The sequence below is a fragment of the Mustela nigripes genome, chromosome 9, assembly GCF_022355385.1.
Source record: "Mustela nigripes isolate SB6536 chromosome 9, MUSNIG.SB6536, whole genome shotgun sequence".
Classification (NCBI taxonomy): Eukaryota; Metazoa; Chordata; class Mammalia; order Carnivora; family Mustelidae; genus Mustela; species Mustela nigripes.
This window is the reverse complement of record NC_081565.1, coordinates 6,606,359-6,624,630: the sequence shown is the minus strand read 5'-3', so window position 1 is coordinate 6,624,630 and position 18,272 is coordinate 6,606,359. Positions and strand designations below refer to the sequence as shown.

Genomic DNA, 18,272 nt, shown 5'->3' with positions numbered 1-18,272 from the left:
GCAGAGAGCCCGATGTGGGGCTCCATCCCCAGGACCCTGAGATCATGACCTGAGCTGAAGGCAGCAGTTTAACCCACTGAGCCACCCAGGCACCCCACTGTGCCCTCCTTTTCTTAACATTTCATCGTCGTTCTGGAGGTTGGGTAGGTTTAGCTCCTGCAGGGAAAGGCACCCTCTTCAATGAACAAGAGCAAGGCAGGGGGCTAGTTTGCTTGAAAGATGCCTTGACGGGGCGCCTGGGTGGCTCAGTGGGTTAAGTGGGTTAAGCCTCTGCCTTCAGCTCAGGTCATGATCCCAGGGTCCTGGGATCGAGCCCCACATTGGGCTCTCTGCTCGGCGGGGAGCCTGCTTCCTCCTCTCTCTCTGCCTGCCTCTCTGCGTACTTGTGATCTCTCTCCCTCTGTCAAATAAATAAATAAAATCTTTAAAAAAAAAAAAAAAAAAAAGAAAGATGCCTTGACATCTTTGGGAACCTACCAAACACACATGTGAAGTTGGAAAAAAATGACACTAGGGTTTCTAGGCACTGGCTGCTTTGCTCAGAGCATATATTACAGTGATCTTTCTTTTTGTGTTGGAAGGCACATTACAACAGCTGGACGACACCCAACAGCAGCCTTCTGTTTGAAATGCTTGGAGGTGTGGACTAAGAGAAAACTTAAAATTTATTCCTGGTGCCTGCTGGTATGCAAGTGACCTCAGACAGTGCACTTTACCCCTGGAAACTGTTTCTCCAAATGAGTCCTTTTTAAAGTAGTGTTGAGGTGGCTCTAAAGCATGTAGGAGAGTCCTTGTGTATGTTGATAGGGGCTGGCACTAGTCAAAAATAGAATAATATACGTTAATCACTCAGAGTTTGGGGAATGTCCCTCAGGGTTTGGCAGTCAGTTAGAATATTGGCATTTTTAGGTATCTCTTGTGTTCTTCAGTTAATGTGTTTGTAGACGTTTGAGTGGTGTATGTGAATGAAAAACAAAACCAACAACAGCAGTTCCAAAAGCTTGTCGTTAAGCTTAAATCTCAGTTCACACAAGAGGCTTGTACCTAATCTGTGGAGTTAGGGCATCCATGGACAGTGGCCACTTTTATTATCTCCCTGTAGATTTTAACTGTGTTTCTCAAAAGAACTGTTTCAGAGTAGGTTGGCTGTGTTGCAGCTTTCTACCAAAAGGACTCCCATCCTAGAGGCTCTTCTTCCTCACCTCAAAGATTTACAACCATGTGGATCTCCCTAGGGAAGGTGATTTCCAGTTTTCATTGAGTCCAGTTCTTTTAGGAATGGAGTTCCATGTTGTCTCGTAGAACATTGGGCTGAAAGTCAATAACTTTTTACAACTTTACCTTTGAGGCAAGGTATTTAGTTTCTGTGGTTTTGTTTCTCCTCCAGATACTTAGTTCAGATTTATTGTGCAAATAAATGAGGCATACTATACTACATATTTTGTTTCTTGAAGAAATACGTAGAAGATGTTTCCCTGAGGCTTTGGGTTGGGCATCACAGTTCCGGCTGTAGTTGTTGTGTCTTGAGATTCGCCTGCTAAACCTTCAGGTTCGGATTTGAGGTGAAGTCTTCTGTCACCCCCTGGGTCAGTTCCCAGTGGTCTCTCTCCTCTCTATTTTCTGTTTAACGTGGTTGTATTCCTTTGTAGTGTCTAATTCTTAGGATCATGCTTTTTATTACTTTCTGGTTTCTTGCTGATTTTATGTAATGTGTGCTTAATTAACATCCTTGGTCATTCCCAACACTAGATGAGGATCAGGAGGCTCTTAGCTTTATTTGTATCCCCCTTATTCCTAGACCAGAAAATGTCTAGGAATCAAAGAACCAGTGACATTTGTTTCCGCAAGGATTTCCTTCCTGATAAATTACCATTTTCTCCTTCTTTTTTTAAAAAAAGATCTATTTATTTATTTATTTGCAGGGGAGGAGTTGGGGGTAGGGGGAGAGGGAGAGAGAATCTTTTTTTTTTTAAAGATTTTATTTATTTATTTGAGAGAGAGAGACAGTGAGAGAGAGCATGAGCGAGGAGAAGGTCTGAGGGAGAAGCAGACTCCCCATGCAGCTGGGAGCCCGATACGGGACTCGATCCCGGGACTCCGGGATCATGACCTGAGCCGAAGGCAGTCGTCCAACCAACTGAGCCACCCAGGAGTCCCAGGGAGAGAGAATCTTAAGCCGACTCCCTGCTGAGCACAGTCTGACACAGGTCTTGATCCTGTGACCCTGAGATCATGACCAGAGCTGAAATCAAGAGTTCGATGCTCAACTGACTGAGCCAGCCAGGTGACCCCTACTGTTTTCTCCCTTATTCTGCCTTCTCTTGGCAATTGTGCATATCATACGGGTTTCCTAATTTTTCTGTTCCACTCGGATTGCTGGCATTGCAGGTCTAAAAGGGACTCCTGTCAATCTCCTTTGATACTTCATCCGCGTGTACTCCTTGAGCCCCTCTGTGCCGGCCACTGTGTTAGGGGTAGGTAGATGTTTGCCACTGGAGAACAGAAAGCCTCAGCTCCACCTTTGCTCGCTTGTAGGATGAATTCGTGAGTGCAGCTTGATGCAGCTTGCACTCTGGAGTCGTGCAAACCCGGGTTCAAGCACTGGCTCTATTATATGTTAGCTTTGTGACCCTACACAAATTATCTAACTACTTTTAAACCTTAATTTCCTGATGAGGTAATGGGGCTAATAAGAGGGTCAGCTTCATAAGTGAGTTTGCAGTTTGTTTTCAAAAAGTCAGAGTGTAAAATGCAGAACACAGTGCCTGCATGTTATAAATGGTCAATTAATGGTAATGCTAACAGTGCTTGCATATTATAAATTCTCAGTGTTAGCTCTTTTTATTATTAAAAGCTCCTTTTCAATAGAGATTATTGTTTTTGACTTTTTTTTTTTAAAGATTTTATTTATTTATGACAGAGAGGTAGCGAGAGAGGGAACACAAGCACTGGGGAGCGCAAGCACGGAAGAAGCAGGCTCCGCACCCGAGTGGGGCTTGATTCCAGGACTCCCAGGACACTGGGATTGTTACCTGAGCTGAAGGCAGACGCTTTAACGACTGAGCTGCCCAGGTGCCCTTGTTTTTGACATCTTATAACAAAAGGAGTTTAACAGGACACGGTTTTGCCAATAAAAAAATTTCTTGTTCTTGCCAACAAAAATTTTAATTTTTAAAGAAAACTTTTTTTTCCCTTTTTTTTTTTTTGAGTAGTAAGTGTAAATCTTGTTTAGTAGCAGAATCTTTCTCTTCCCTTCTCTCCTCCCAAAAAGAGGCTAATATTGCAAACATAAAAGAGAGAGGGTCTATACTGACCAGGTCTTTTACCTGCTGCTCTGAAACAAATTGAGACCCTGGAGCAGTGGTGATTTAGGAATTCATCGGGGTAGTCGTTTTAAAATGAAGATTGCCAGGTGCCTTGGTGGCTCAGTGGGTTAAGGGTCTGCCTTTGGCTCAGGTTGTGATCTCTGGGTCCTGGGAGCGGGTCCTAGGATCGAGTCTTGCTTCCGGTTCCCTGCCCAGTGGGGAGTCTGCTTCTCCCTCTCCCTCTGCCCTTCCCTCTGTGTTCACATACACACATATTCTCTCTCAAATAAATAAAACTCTTAAAAAATAAAATGTTTATTTCCCATGCCCAAACTTTGAGAAATAGTAGCTCTAGGCTGTGACCATGGAATCTAGGATTCCATGGTGTTGCTGTGTTGTTCTTGGGTGACTTCACATATTTGAGAAACACTCTTTCAGGATATTTTACTAAAAAAAGAAGAAGCAGCATGGGGCACCTGACTGGCTCAGTCGATAGAGCATGCGACTCTTGATCTCAGGGTTGTGAGTTTGAGTTCCACTTTGGGTGTAAAGATTACTTAAAAACAAAATCTTAAAAAGAAAAAAAAAAAAAGGCAAAATTCTATAGATTTTGGTATAATCAACACCTACAGCTTGAATTTGACAAAACAAGAAATTCTGGGCCCTGGCAGCAGGTCCTTGAGTGTGGGCTGTGGTCTTCGTAGTTTCTTCTGGGAATCACTGCTACTTCGCTCACTAGAGGTCTAAGTTCTGAAAGCAAATGTGGATAAATTAAAGCTAAGTGATGTCCAGGCTTTTTGAAATTGGAAGATGGATGACCAAGAGTGATTTATTTGCTCAGGCATACAAATACCTTCAGTTAATGATAAATTTCTTTCCATTAATATGAGTGTACTCTTTTTTTTTTTTTAAAGATTTTATTTATTTATTTGAGAGAGAGAGACACAGTGAGAGAGAGCATGAGCGAGGAGAAGGTCAGAGGGAGAAGCAGACTCCCCATGGAGCTGGGAGCCAGATGTGGGATTCGATCCCGGGACTCCGGGATCATGACCTGAGCCGAAGGCAGTCGTCCAACCAACTGAGCCACCCAGGCATCCCAATATGAGTGTACTCTTAGCCCCATTATTAGCTATGTGTTATATAGTAGGAATCTAATACATTCTGTGCAAGTCAGAAGCTGTCCTTGGTCAAATTCAAGTATATGCCATTTTAAATATTTTTTTTTTTTTAAGATTTATTTATTTATTTGACAGAGAGAGATTACAAGTAGGCAGAGAGGCAGGCAGAGAGAGAGAGGAGGAAGCAGGCTCCCTGCTGAGCAGAGAGCCCGATGCGGGGCTTGATCCCAGGACCCTGGGATCATGACCTGAGCCGAAGGCAGCGGCCTAACCCACTGAGCCACCCAGGCGCCCCGTATATGCCATTTTAAATAAAGCCCTTCCTTAATTTTTTGTTAATTCAGATTTATCAGGGCGCCTGGGTGGCTCAGTGGGTTAAGCTGCTGCCTTCGGCTCAGGTCATGATCTCAGAGTATTGGGATCGAGTCCCACATCGGGCTCTCTGCTCAGCAGAGAGCCTGCTTCCCTCTCTCTCTGCCTGCCTCTCCATCTACTTGTGATTTCTCTCTGTCAAATAAATAAATAAAATCTTTAAAAAAAAAAATTCAGATTTATCAAACAAGTAAGTTAGATGACAATTTTTCTCTTTACAAAAGGCAGTCTTACTTTAAAATTTTACTATAAATTTCTTTAAATGGTGAGCTTACTTCTGTTTTTAATTACTTAGGGCTTGGTTTACTCAGATGTTTTAATATACATATTCAATAAAGAGTCCTATTTGTTCATTTACTAGGTCTAATATCCAGATTTTTGAAGAGTGAATGCTGTTTTGTCATCAGAAAAATGATTAGCGATCACACAGAGCCATTGTGGGAGCTGGTGTCTATTGATGTGGCAGGACTCAAGTGTTTTCTTAAAAGCATTAATGCTGAGAAAAGAGATTTATAATTTTAAGTGTGTTTAAATTTCTTTTGAGGGGAAAATCTGGACTCTTTTTCGGGAGGGTGGTAAAGATTTTTATTTTTGAGTAATCTACACCCAAGGTGTGCTTTGAGTTAGCAACCCTGACATTAAGAGTTGTATGCTCCACCCACTGAGCCAGCCAGATGCCCCCTGAAAGAAAAAAAAATTTTTTTTAAGATTTAATTTATTTGACAGAGAGATCACAAGTAGGCAGAGAGGCGGGGAGGGGGGAAGCAGGCTCCCTGCTGAACAGAGAGCTCGACTTGGGGCTTGATCCGAGGACCCTGAGATCATGACCTGTGCTGAAGGCAGAGGCTCAACCCACTGAGCCACCTATGCACCCCAAAAATTTTAAGTAGAGCCAGTGCTTGGTGTTAGTTTTTAATGGGAAAAACATTTTTCAGTTTATCCTCATAGTTAAGAGAGCTTGTGTCCTTTTTGTTAAATGTTTAGTATATCTTCTTAGACCTTTTCGTTTTCTCTGCAGGCAGGCTTTCTAAGCAGTTTTAATTTTTTAGAAATCTTTCTTTCTTTCTTTCTTTCTTTATTTATTTTTGGAGAGATGGGGAGAGAGAGTGGGTGGGGGGCAGAGGGAGAGGGAGAAAATCTCAAAGTGCCTCCATGCTGAACTTGGAGCCTGACTCAGGGCTCCATCCCACAACCCTGAGATCACGACTTGAGCCAAAATCAAGAGTCAAACATTTACCTGACTGAGCCACCCAGGTACATCTTGGGAGAATTTTTTTTTTAGAAGATTTTATTTATTTATTTGACAAACAAATCACAAGTAGGTAGAGAGGCAGGCACGGGAAGGGGAGTGGTGGGGGTGGGAAGCAGTCTCCCTGCTGAGCGGAGAGCCTGATGCGGGGCTCAATCCCAGGACCCTGAGATCATGACTGAGCCGAAGGCAGAGTGTTAACTCACTGAGCCACCCAGGTGCCCCTCTTGGGAGAATTTCTTAATGGCTACATTTTGAAATTCAGTTCTAGACTTTAAAAAACCCTATAACATGTTTCCTGAAGTTGAAAGGCATGGATGACGGAAGGAACGTGGGTAAGCATGTAGTGGAGAGTATATTTGAAGAGCTCACAGGGGCAGGGACTATAATGTGTTTTTATGTGTCTTACACAGTGTTTGGCACCTAGTGGCAATTAATAAATGAACAAATATAGTACCACTTATGACCATTAGACTTTTTTTGATTGAGAAAGTGAATCATATGCATTTAGAAAATTTTCTGGAGACACCTGTCTGGCTCAGTCAGTAGAGCATTTAATTCTTGATCTTATGGTCATGAGTTTGGGCCCCACATTGGGTATAAAGATAACTTAAATAAATAAGTCCTTTTTTTTTTTTTAAGATTTTATTTATTTATTTGACAGAGATTATAAGTAGGCAGAGAGGCAGGAAGAAACAGAGAGAGGGGAAGCCGACTCCCCACTGAGCAGAGAGCCCAATGCAGGGCTCTATCCCAGAACCCTGAGATCATGACCCAAGCTGAAGGCAGAGGCTTTAACCCACTGAGCTACCCAGGCGCCCCAATAAATAAATCTTAAAAGAAGTTTCTGAAGGTGATGAGGGGGTTGAAATATACACAGTCCTTTTCTACATTCTCCTTTTTACTCCCTACATTTAATGTAAAGGGAGGAGAGAAATCGATACACTGATGTGCCTTAGCATAGGAGATGTAAGATAATTCATTAACTATTTATTACATTCTAAAATGTACATTTTTTCATATTTTAATGCCCCTGATGTTGCATGCATTTTATTATTGATGGCTGGTAGGACATAAATAATCATGTATCCTGCAATTAATGGCATCTTAAATGCATTAAAATACAGTAGCCATCTTCCTTTTTAACAAGCATCTGCTTAGTTTAGGTTATATGTCAAGTTCTTAATTTTTATTTTGAACTCAGACTTCTAAGAACAATATAATGGGAATAATGTCCAGAATTTTAACGAATTATTTTGTACATTGAGTTTCCTGGTTTCAGAGAATAAACAAAATACTGGAAGGCAACTTAGTCAAATTTGTATAATCTGAAAGTTCAAAATTACCCCTGCTTTCCGTCATTTTTCAGGAGCAGCAGGGAACTGTGGACAATTCTGCTGGGAAGGTCAGCTCTGCGAGAACTGGTAAGTGGGTGGTGGTCTTGAGTGGATTCTATGGTTCTTATGTAGTTTGTGTTACAATAAACCTCCCATATTGCCTTGTCTTTGAAGGAGGAACTAAACGCACTTTTTTTATTTCTAAAACTTTATAAACGTTATGCATTCCCTGCTTCTCTCTGCTGAAACATAGTGTGTCTTCTAGCTCAGCTGCTGAAGTTTCCAAACTTCTACCTCTTTTTTTTTTTTTTTTTTTTTGGGAGATTCCGTATCTAAAAAGATACCTGTGCTGCTCGACTGGCTGCTCAGGGTTGCGGACAAATACCACTTTGCTGCCTCCGGCTACGGAAAGTTCTAAGTCCTTTTCTCTGTGTCCTTCTTTACTTGCCTTTTCTTTTGTTTCCATGTTGTCAGCTTCTTAGGTCATAGGGGCTGTGGTTTCTAGGACATTTCCAAGTATAGTAAAGGACAGTTTTTCATGTTGATCCTTGATGCTTCTTCATTTTGACCCTGTGAGGGTAGAGCGTTAAGATGACGTTCAATTTTTACTATTGTTATTATGGTAATCAACATAATGAGTATTATACCTTTTTTAGAGCCTTTTTAAAATTATTATTTTTTAAAAGATTTTATTTGACAGAGAGAGAGAGCACAAGTAGGCAGCGAGGCAGGCAGAGAGAGAGGGGAAGCTGGCTCCCTGCTGAGCAGAGAGCCCGATGTGGGGCTTGATCCCAGGACCCTGAGATCATGACCTGAACTGAAGGCAGAGGCCTTACATTGAGCCACCCAGGCGCCCCTATTTTTTTTTTTTTTTTAAGTAGGCTCCACATCCAACATGGCGCCTGAGCTCATGACCCTAAGATCAAGAGTCACATGCTACACCATCTGAGCTAGCCAGGAGGCCCTAGAGCCTTAACATTTTTGATATGCTTTCATCTGATAATTCTGCTTCTAGGAATGTATTTTACAAGAATGAAATCTTGAAAAGTTTTGTGCACACAGCTCCTTACAATCATGTTATTTATATAATAAGGAATCACAGTTTAAGTATATCTAACATTAGAGGCATGGTAAATAAATTATTATCTAGACACTTGATAAAATATTATGCAACTGCTAGAAAGGATGTTTATCAAGATTTTCATAATAAGATTAAGGGACGCCTGGGTGGCTCAGTCTGTTAAGTGTCTGCCTTCAGCTCGGGTCATGATCCCAGGTTTCTGGGGTTGAGTCCCACATTGGGCTCCTTGCTCGGTGGGGACCCTGCTTCTCTGTCTGCCTGCTGCTCCTCCTAGTTGTGCGCATGCATGGTCTCTCTCACAAATAAATAAAAGCTTTTAAAAAATCATAAGGTTAAATCATTGTCAGAATGTTAAGCAAGGAAAAGGAGGCTACAGAATTCTCTTTTTCTTAAAGATTTTATTTATTTATTTGAGAGACAACATAAGTGGAAGGAAGGGCAGCAAGAGAGGGAGAAGCAGACTCCCCACTGAGCAGGGAGCCCAAAATGGGGCTCGATCCCAGGACCCCAAGATCATGACCTGAGCTGAAGTCAGTTGCTCAACCCACTGAGTCACCCAGGTGCCCCCAGAATTCTCTTTTCAAAATGACTTCAATTATGGAGAAAAACATTAAAGGCTCAGGATTATGTAAATCCTTATATAATTTCTTTGTTCTTTTCCAGAATCAGATTGAGGCAGAACTGAATAAACACTGGCAGCGACTCTTGGAAGGGCTGTCCTACTATAAACCACCCAGGTATGGCTAATCCATGTGTCTGGTTAGAGTAACTCCCCTGAGGAAGCTGGCATAGCAAGACTGTCTTTGTGTAGGATTTTGTGATACCGCTGGATTAGGGAGATAGCAGAGAATACAATTTGGTTACCAGTGGAAGAGAGTTGGGCACATTATTTCTGCCTGTTGAACGAGGGGGAAATTCCTTTTAGAAATATAGTGTTATTGAATCCAGTTATATAACCCTAGTGTCTGGGGATGAGGAGTCATTAACTTCTTCAATTAATAGTTCTAGTGTTTATTTCCGTCCTCCGTGTCTGTGTGAGGTGCCACCAGCAGCCGGTGCTGGGACAAGGCAGTGAGCAGTGATGAGAGCAGCTGCCCGCTTACGGAGGATTTACTGTGTTCCTGTTGTTCTTCTGAGCATGCGTAGCAAGTCATTCAGTCCTCATGAAAGCCCACTAATTTCATTCTGTACTAGAATAGATTTTTTTATGGGGTAGTGGAAAACAACAATAACATCATATAAAGTAGTTTAAAAATGAAAAGAATACATCTTGTAGGATTAGACTCTTTTATGTTAACTCCTAGTCCAGATCTCATTCTGTAGTGCATTGTAGTTGCCAAGCCACCCTCGTTTCCTTTCTACTTGGGAATATTTGTTTTTTTTGTTTTTTTTTTTTTTTAACATCTCCACCTTCCATCATCATTTTCTTAGGTTAATGAAGAACTTTCTTTTTTTCGTTGTTCACTAACCCTCCCCCCATACCTGTTTAGAAGTAACTCCCGGACATGGTGGTGTTGTATGTGTAACTACCATGTATCTAAAATAACGGACCTAAGAAAAAGAAGATAATCACTGTATTATCACATGTAGGTACTTTGATTATTATCATTTCCATTTTACAGATGGGGAAACTGAGGCACAAAGAGGTTAAGTAACTTGCCCAAGGTCACTCAGCTAGTAAGTGTAGAACCAGGATGTGAACCTGGCAGTCTTACTCCAGTGTTTGTGTTCTTAATCATCATTCTGTGTTGCCTCTTTCAGAACTGACTGTTTCACTTTATGTAGCCTTTGTGTTGTGGATTTCCTGTGAAATGTGAGAGTCTCTATTAAAAAAAATCCAACAACAACATGCTTGTAGTTCGCAGAACAGACATTTGTGGCATTACTTTCTTTTTTTAAAGATGAAGGTTTCTTTTATAAGCAGCATGATATTTAAAGTCCGACAGACCTTTTTTTGTAACTTCCGGCTTTATTTGAATTTAACCTTTTTTTTCCCCCTTTAATGTCCTCTTTCTAGCCCAGGATCCACCCAGGATCCCACATTGCATTCAGTTGTCATGTCTCCTTAGCTTGTAACTGTGACGGCATTTAGTCTTCCCTTAATTTTCATGATCTTGAACAGTTTTGAAGAGGACTGGTCAAGTATTCTGTAGAATGCCTTCAATCTGGATTTGTCTCATGTTTTTCTTATTATTAGATTGGGGTTGTGGGTTTTGGGAAGAATGCAAAGAGGATGTGGTTTTCCACATGAAATTGCTGGTGACCTTAACCTTGCTCACTTGGGTAAGGTGGCATTTGCCAGGTTTCTCTTCTGTAAAGTCATTTTTTCCCTTTCCCCTACTCTGTGTCGTAAAAGCGGGTCACTGGCATATAGCCCACTCTCTGGGTGGGGGTATAGTGAAATTAAACTGTACTTCCTGAAGGAGTGGAATCTGTATATATTATTTGGACTTCTTGTGTAAGGAAGATTTTTCCCTTCTCCATATTTATTTCTATCATATGGGCTCATGTATATTTATTTTTTACTTTGCTTATACCTTGTTGTAGCTTTGCTCACTGGGAGTTCTTTTGGGTTGTCATCTACGTCCTCTCGACATTACCCCATCTTTTTGTTTTCTGAATATTTCCTTTCTGGCATTCTGAGATGCTCCAGGCTCATCTAGTTTCTCTGCTGCAGCTCTAGAATTAGCTATTTCTCTAAGGAGTCCTGGTAACTTTTATTAGATAATGCTGTTAGAAACCAAGATCTGGGGGCTGGGTGTGCTCACTGCTATGGGGGTTTTTAGCTTCTCGGCCTTCTCAATAGGTAGAGCTAGGTAATGTATGTATGTATACTAACAGACCTGGTTTTAAATTTCATCTTAACTTTTTACTAGCTGTGGGGTTTTTGGTAAGTTATTTATTGATTCTGAGTATTAGCAATTCCATTTGTAAAATGGGATTAGTAATATTTCCCTTTCATAGTTGTAAGGATAAAAAATAATGTAACCTAATACATCCATATATAATATTATTATAATGACAGTTTGTAACAGATAGATACCATATTTGTTATTTAGGCATAAGTAGTTCTGTGTCATAAAGTCTATAGAGATGAACTTGTTGTATATGTGTGTATTTTCATAGGCACCTACAGGGCAGAAAAAGGTCTGTGGTAAAAATATCTTTAAGTATGTTTATTTAAAATCCTTAGAGGGTCATTGAGAATGAGGAAATGATTCACTGTTCTTTTCATAGTTCAAATTCAGCTGAAAAAGTGAAAGCTAATAAAGATGTGGCTTCACCGCTGAAGGAACTGGGTTTAAGAATCAGCAAGTTTTTGGTGAGTAAAAATTAACATGGTCTCAGTTTACTACCTGCATTGTGGATGTGCATTGTTTCGTTGTTACTGGTTTTCAGTGAAAATTCAGTTTATTTCAGTTTTGGAGATTAAATTGAACATATTGGGTTTCAAAAATATCCATGTGGTAACTCTTCTTATTAAAAGCCACAAAATAAGTTGCCACATCTGTTTACTATATATAGTATGGAGTTTTCTTCTTCATGCGTGTAGTGTACTTTGTTTTATTTTATTATTTATTTAAAGTTTTTTTTGTTTTTTTTTTCCCTTTAATCCATTTGAGAGAGAGAAAGTGAGAGAGCGTGTGAGAGGGGAGAAGGTCAGAGGGAGAAACAGAACCCCCCCATGGAGCTGGGAGCCCAATGCGGGACTCGATCCTGGGATTCCTGGATCATGACCTGAGCCGAAGGCAGTCGCTCAACCAACAGAGCCACCCAGGCACCCTATAGTGTTCTTTAAATTGCCTAGATTATATTTAAATATATAGCTATTTCTTTTTAATTTTGGAAACCCAGATCATGCCTGTGACTGTATCAATGGCTTGGTAAATAAGCACAGTTGTAAATTTAATTGTCATGTAAATTACATGTCTATGACCAGCTCCTTTTTCTCCTGTTTGGGGCAAACTTGTGTTGTGTCTTTTAATCTTTTAAAAGGATTTTTATTTATTCAAGTCTGTGTTCATTCCAGAGGACAAATCTTTAGAATGCTTTACTTCCCATGTGTGTTTTCTGAGCTGAGGTGGCTGTGCCTCTCTTAACGACCCCTGTATTTCAGGGTCTTGACGAAGAACAGAGTGTGCAGTTAATCCAGTGTTACCTTCAAGAAGATTATAGAGGTACTCGGGACTCACTAAAGGTTTGTAGTTATGTCCAGCTCCTTTCTCCTTCCTTCTCCATTTTTCTTTGTGGGTTTTAGATGTTTAAGGGTTTTGGTACCAGTTCTTTGCAACAGAGGTAGGTGATCAGATACAGTGATTCTCGGAGACACTTTCTTTTTTTTTTTTTTTTTTCCTTAAAGATTGTATTTATATATTTGACAGAGAGAGACCACGATAGAGGGAACATAAGCAGCGGGAGCGGAGAGGGAGAAACAGGCTTCTTGCTGAGCAGGGAGTCTGATGCGGGGTTCAATCCCAGGACCCTGGGATTATGACCTGTGCCAAAAGCAGATGCTTAACGACTGAGCCACCCAGGCTCCCCAGGAGAGATTTTCTAAAGGCTTAAAAAATATGTACTTAAACTGAAGTCTGTCCTCAGACTTCACAGGCTGAAGAGGTCAAAGATTGACGTGTTAATGATAGAATCTCAGGACACCAGAGCTGAAAACAACCTGGGACTGTATGGAGCTTGTCTGGCCTTAGAGGGAAGGGAATTTTGCATATAGGGAAATTGAGTCCAGAGGAGTGGGCTGAGATTTGAGCACAGATTTGAATACATTTAGGTAAAAAAATACTTCCAGAAATGAATAGGCACTTAAAATCTTAAGAGGTGAGGTGAAGATATTTACCTTTTTCTTTGTTAATTGAGCTTTGCTTATAAGATGACTGCGTGACTATTCTTTCCTTCAGACGGTACTGCAAGATGAGAGGCAGAGCCAGGCCTTAATCCTGAAGGTGAGTGGGAGTTACTGTTTTCATTCTTTGTTGTGAAATTGGGTGATGGGTTCCTGACTTGTTCTCCTGGGCATTGCTGGCTTTGGACTCTTACTGGGTAAGCATGGAAAGTGTCAGTGAAGTAGGTTAGTAACATACTTGTGAAACAAGAGGCTTTTTATCCACTGACCCCAGCTGAGACCTTTTCCAAAGGATACTGTCCAGCTACTGGGGATGAAAACTACTTCATGTGTCTTTTTTCTCTACGTCTAAATGCAGGAAGGTTAATGTATATTTCTTTATTCCTCTGTCTTCCCCTACCCTCCAAAGCAGCCTTCTCATTTAGGATCTCATATAGAATGGAGCTTGACTGTGACTTCAGAAGTAGTTTCCTATTTGGTATTTAGTGAGAACCAAGTACCTTAGTTATAAGCATGATATATACAAGTGGTGTTTTTATATTTGCCTTCATGTATTTGGCCTTTCAGCCATAGCTGTGTTGTGTGTTATTTGAAAGCTTTGAGAAATCATGCAAGACAACTTGTTTATATTTTTAAATAATTCCTTTAACTTTTCATGGCTTTACTTGTATACTATTTCATGAAGGTCTTTTGCTTTCTTTGGCCTAACACAATCTTTCTGTGTCTAGGATTGCTAGTAGAAACCAGCCTTTTCCATTCTTATCTTGAAGTGATCTCTTTATCAATAAATTTAAAATTGAGTGTCTTTTGTGCAAAGGTGAGTAACTGATTTTGCGTCTTTGGGTTCTTCCCAGATTGCGGATTATTACTATGAAGAAAGAACCTGTATTCTTCGTTGTGTCTTACACCTTCTCACTTATTTTCAAGATGAAAGACATCCCTATAGGGTAAGCCCATTTAGTCCTCGTGGTTCTCTGTATCCTATAAAATTCAACACAGTTTAATAATTTTATATTACTCCTTTTCACTTTCATTTGAATATTTACCTTTTATCGTAGGTATAAGTTACTCTGTTTTGGGGTTTTTTTTTTTTTAAGGTTGAATATGCAGACTGTGTTGATAAGTTGGAGAAGGAACTAGTCACAAAATATAGAAAGCAGTTTGAAGAGCTTTATAAAACTGAAGCACCAACCTGGGAGACACATGGAAACCTCATGGTATGTGGTTACCGGGCCTCCTGTAACTCTGAGGAGAGTTGTAAGCCTTGTGCATATAGCTCTCAGTTACATTATTTATTGATTTATTAACTTGCAGTATTTATAGATGATCTTCAGAAAAGTTTAAGCGTGTCATGGATCAAAACATTGATGACTTTAAGTAATAGTACTTCATTCTGGACATTTTCACTTGACTTTGTCTATCGACTTAAATTTACTTTCTGTTCTTACTTAAAATTTTCTTTAAGTGGTTAATAGAACTCTAAACTCAAGATTTCTTCTACTTGGGGCACCTGGGTGGCTCAGTGGGTTAAAGCTTCTGCCTTCGGCTCGGGTCATGATCCCAGGGTCCTGGGATCGAGCCCCACATCGGGCTCTCTGCTCTGTGGGGAGCCTGCTTCCTCCTCTCTCTCTGCCTACTTGTGATCTCTGTCTGTCAAATAAATAAATAAAATCTTTAAAAAGAAAAAAGATTTCTTCTACTTTATTATCATTATCCTTTTTTTTTTTTAAGAGTTTATTTATTTATTTGAGAGGGAGAGAGCATAAGCAGGGAGGAGAGGCAGAGGGAAAGGGAGAAGCAGGCACCCTCACCGAGCAGGGAGCCTGGCGCGGGGCTCAGTCCCATGACCTGAGCCAAAGGCAGATGCTTAACCAACTGAGCCACCCAGGCACCCCTATTATCACAGTCTACTAAATATGTGACATTAGCCTGATTATTTTACCCTAAATTATAAAGGAGCCTATATTTATAGATTAAAATGTGTCCCCCCCTTTTTTGAAAATAATATGTGTTTGTTAAAACAATTCAGCCGAGGGCGCCTGAGTAGCTCAGTAGGTTAAGCATCTGCTTTTGGCTTAGGTCATGATCTCAATATCCTGGGATCAAGCTCCAAGTTGGGCTCCCTGCTCAGTGGGGAACCCTCCTCTTCTCCCTTTCCCTCTGCTGTTACCCTTGCTTGTGCTCACTTGCTCTCTCTCAGATAAATAAAATCTTAAAAAGAAACAAAAAAACCCTGAATTGTCAGCTAAAACATGGACAGTAACTATTGAAAATATTTAGTAGAAGAAAAGGGCCCAGAAAATATTTAGTAGAAGAAAAGGGCCCGTTTATAAATAGCAATAAAAGCATAAATTTCTCAGGAATAAGCTTGCAACTCTCCAAAATCTGAATGAAGAGAACTTTAAAATGAGAGAATAGACATACATTTATTTATTTATTTATTTATTCATAGAAAATGTACATGAGTTGGGGGCAGAGAGGAGCAGAGGGAGAGGGAGCAAGAAAATCTTAAGCAGGCTCCATGCTCAGCATGAAGCCCAACATGGGGCTCATCTCACCACCCCGAGATCTTGACCTGAGCTGAAATCAAAAGTTGGATGCTTAACCAACTGAGCCACCCAGATGTCCCGATGCTATATGGGTATAAAAGAAGTCATAACTGAATGGAAAGACACAGCATGTTCTTGAATATAAGGACAGCACCATAAAAGTGTCAGTACTTCTTATGTTAACCTATGGATTTAGTGCAATACCAAAAAGATACTAAGAAGTGTTTGTTTCACCTTTTATTTTGGAACTGGATAAGCTGATTCTGAAATTCCCATGAAAAATAAGAAACAATAGGGATGCCTGGGTGGCTCAGTTGGTTAAGCAGCTGCCTTTGGCTCAGGTCATGATCCCAACGTCCTGGGATCGAGTCCCACATCGGGCTTCTTGCTCCGCGGGGAGCCTGCTTCTCCCTCTGACTCTGCCTTCCACTCTGTCTGCCTGTGCTCGCTCTCGCTCGCTCTCTCTTTGACAAATAAATAAAATCTTTAAAAAAAAAAAAATAAGAAATAATAGCCAGGAAATTTTTGAAAAAGGAAAATTAGATTTATTAGATAATTAATACTACAATAATTTAAAGCATGGCATTGGCATGTAAGTAAATAGACTTATAAATAGAGCATAATAGAAGGTCTAGTTATAGACCCCAGACTGAGTTAGTATATGATAAAGGTGGTATTTCAGTCAGTGGGAAGTACTGTATTTTTCAATGAATGGTGTTGAACTACTGGATAAATAACCATGGGGAGAGAAATTGAACTGTTACCTCTATCTCCTACCTTCTATTAGAAGAAAATCAGATAGAGCAATGATTTAAATTTTAAAAATTTAAGTGTAGGGGCACCTGGCTAGCTCCGTCAATAGAGCAAGCAACCCTTGATGTCAGGGTCTTGAGTTCAAGCTCCATGTTGGGTGTAGATTTTACTTAGAAATTTTTTTTTTCTAAAGATTTTATTTATTTGACAGAGATCACAAGTAGGCAGAGAGGCAGGCAGAGAGAGAGGAGGAAGCAGGCTCCTTGCCAAGCAGAGAGCCCGATGCAGGGCTCGATCCCAGGACCTGGGATCATGACCTGAGCCGCAGGCAGAGGCTTAACCCAGTGAGCCACCCAGGTGCCCAAAACTCACTGATTTTAAACATACAGCTTTGACAGTTGTAAGTAGTTATATGCACAATCAGTACATAGAACATTTCTATATCCCCTAGAAAGTTTGTAGTCAATCTGTGATCTTTGGCCCCAGATGACCAATAATTTGCTTTCTGTCACTATAGGTTGTTTTTATTTTTAATTAATTAATTAATTTTTAAATATTTTATTTATTTATTTGACAGAGGGCACAAGCAGGCAGAGAGGCAGGCAGAGAGAGAAAGGAGGAAGCAGGCTCTCTGCTGAGCAGAGAGCCCAATGCGGGGCTCGATCCCAGGACCCTGAGATCATGACCTGAGCTGAAGGCAGAGGCTTTAACCCACTGAGCCACCCAGGCGCCCCTGTTTTTTTTTTTTGAACTATGACTTTTAAATTCTGGTAAAATAATATGTAATTAAATTTCATTATTTTAACCATTTATTTAATTTTATTATTTTTAAAGATTTTACCTATTTATTTGGGAGAGAGAGAGGGAATAGGGGTAGAGCAAGAGGAAGAAAGAGGGTCAAGCAGACTCTGCTGTGCATGAAGTCTGATGCAAGGCTTGATTCCACGACCCTGAATCATGACCTGAGCTTAAATCAAGAGCTGGATGATCATCCAGCAGACCCACCAGGTGCCCCTCTAGTAGGTTTTTTCTAACAGGATTTTCTAATACACATGATCACGTTGTCTGTAAATAAGGGCACTTTAACTTACTTTCAAATCTCTATGCCTTTTATTTCTTTTTCTTGCCTTATTAACTGATCAGGACCTCTGGTACAATGGTGAATAGAAGTGGTAGGAGAGCCAGCATTCTTGCCTTGTTTGTAATCTTAGATAAAAAGCATTCAGATCTTTACCCCTGAATGTGTTATTAGTTGTAAATTATTTTTGTAGTGTTCTTTATCAAAATGAGGAAATTACCTCCTAAGTTTGCTGAGGGATTTAGCTTTTATTAGGAATCCTGTCCCATTTTGTTTTGGATTTTTTGAAATAACATTATGACTTTCCTCTTTTTACTTTGTTGTGAATTACATTGAGTCTTTGGATGTCAGATGGATCTTGAAATCCTGGCATAAACTCCACTTAGTTATATATTTTGCTTTTTATATATTGTGAGATTTGAGTTGCTAAGATTTTGTTAAGGAATTTTATAAATTGCCTATGTTCATAAAGGATATTAGTCTATAGGTTTTTTTTTTTTTTAAGATTTTATTTATTTATTTGACACAGATAACAAGTAGGCAGAGAGACAGGCAGAGAGAGAGGGGGGAAGCAG

General features: G+C 40.2%; 1 protein-coding gene across 1 annotated transcript in view; it reads left to right on the top strand.

Moving 5' to 3' along the window:
* NUP188 (nucleoporin 188) overlaps window positions 1-18,272 on the top strand; it is a 50,466-nt gene that overhangs the window by 1,411 nt on the left and 30,783 nt on the right. Inside the window, exons 2-8 of the mRNA XM_059410583.1 lie at window positions 7,414-7,468; window positions 9,126-9,199; window positions 11,700-11,784; window positions 12,580-12,660; window positions 13,373-13,417; window positions 14,172-14,264; window positions 14,415-14,534. Of these exons, the coding sequence (XP_059266566.1) occupies window positions 7,414-7,468; window positions 9,126-9,199; window positions 11,700-11,784; window positions 12,580-12,660; window positions 13,373-13,417; window positions 14,172-14,264; window positions 14,415-14,534 (553 nt within the window). The remainder of the gene's footprint in view (window positions 1-7,413; window positions 7,469-9,125; window positions 9,200-11,699; window positions 11,785-12,579; window positions 12,661-13,372; window positions 13,418-14,171; window positions 14,265-14,414; window positions 14,535-18,272) is intronic.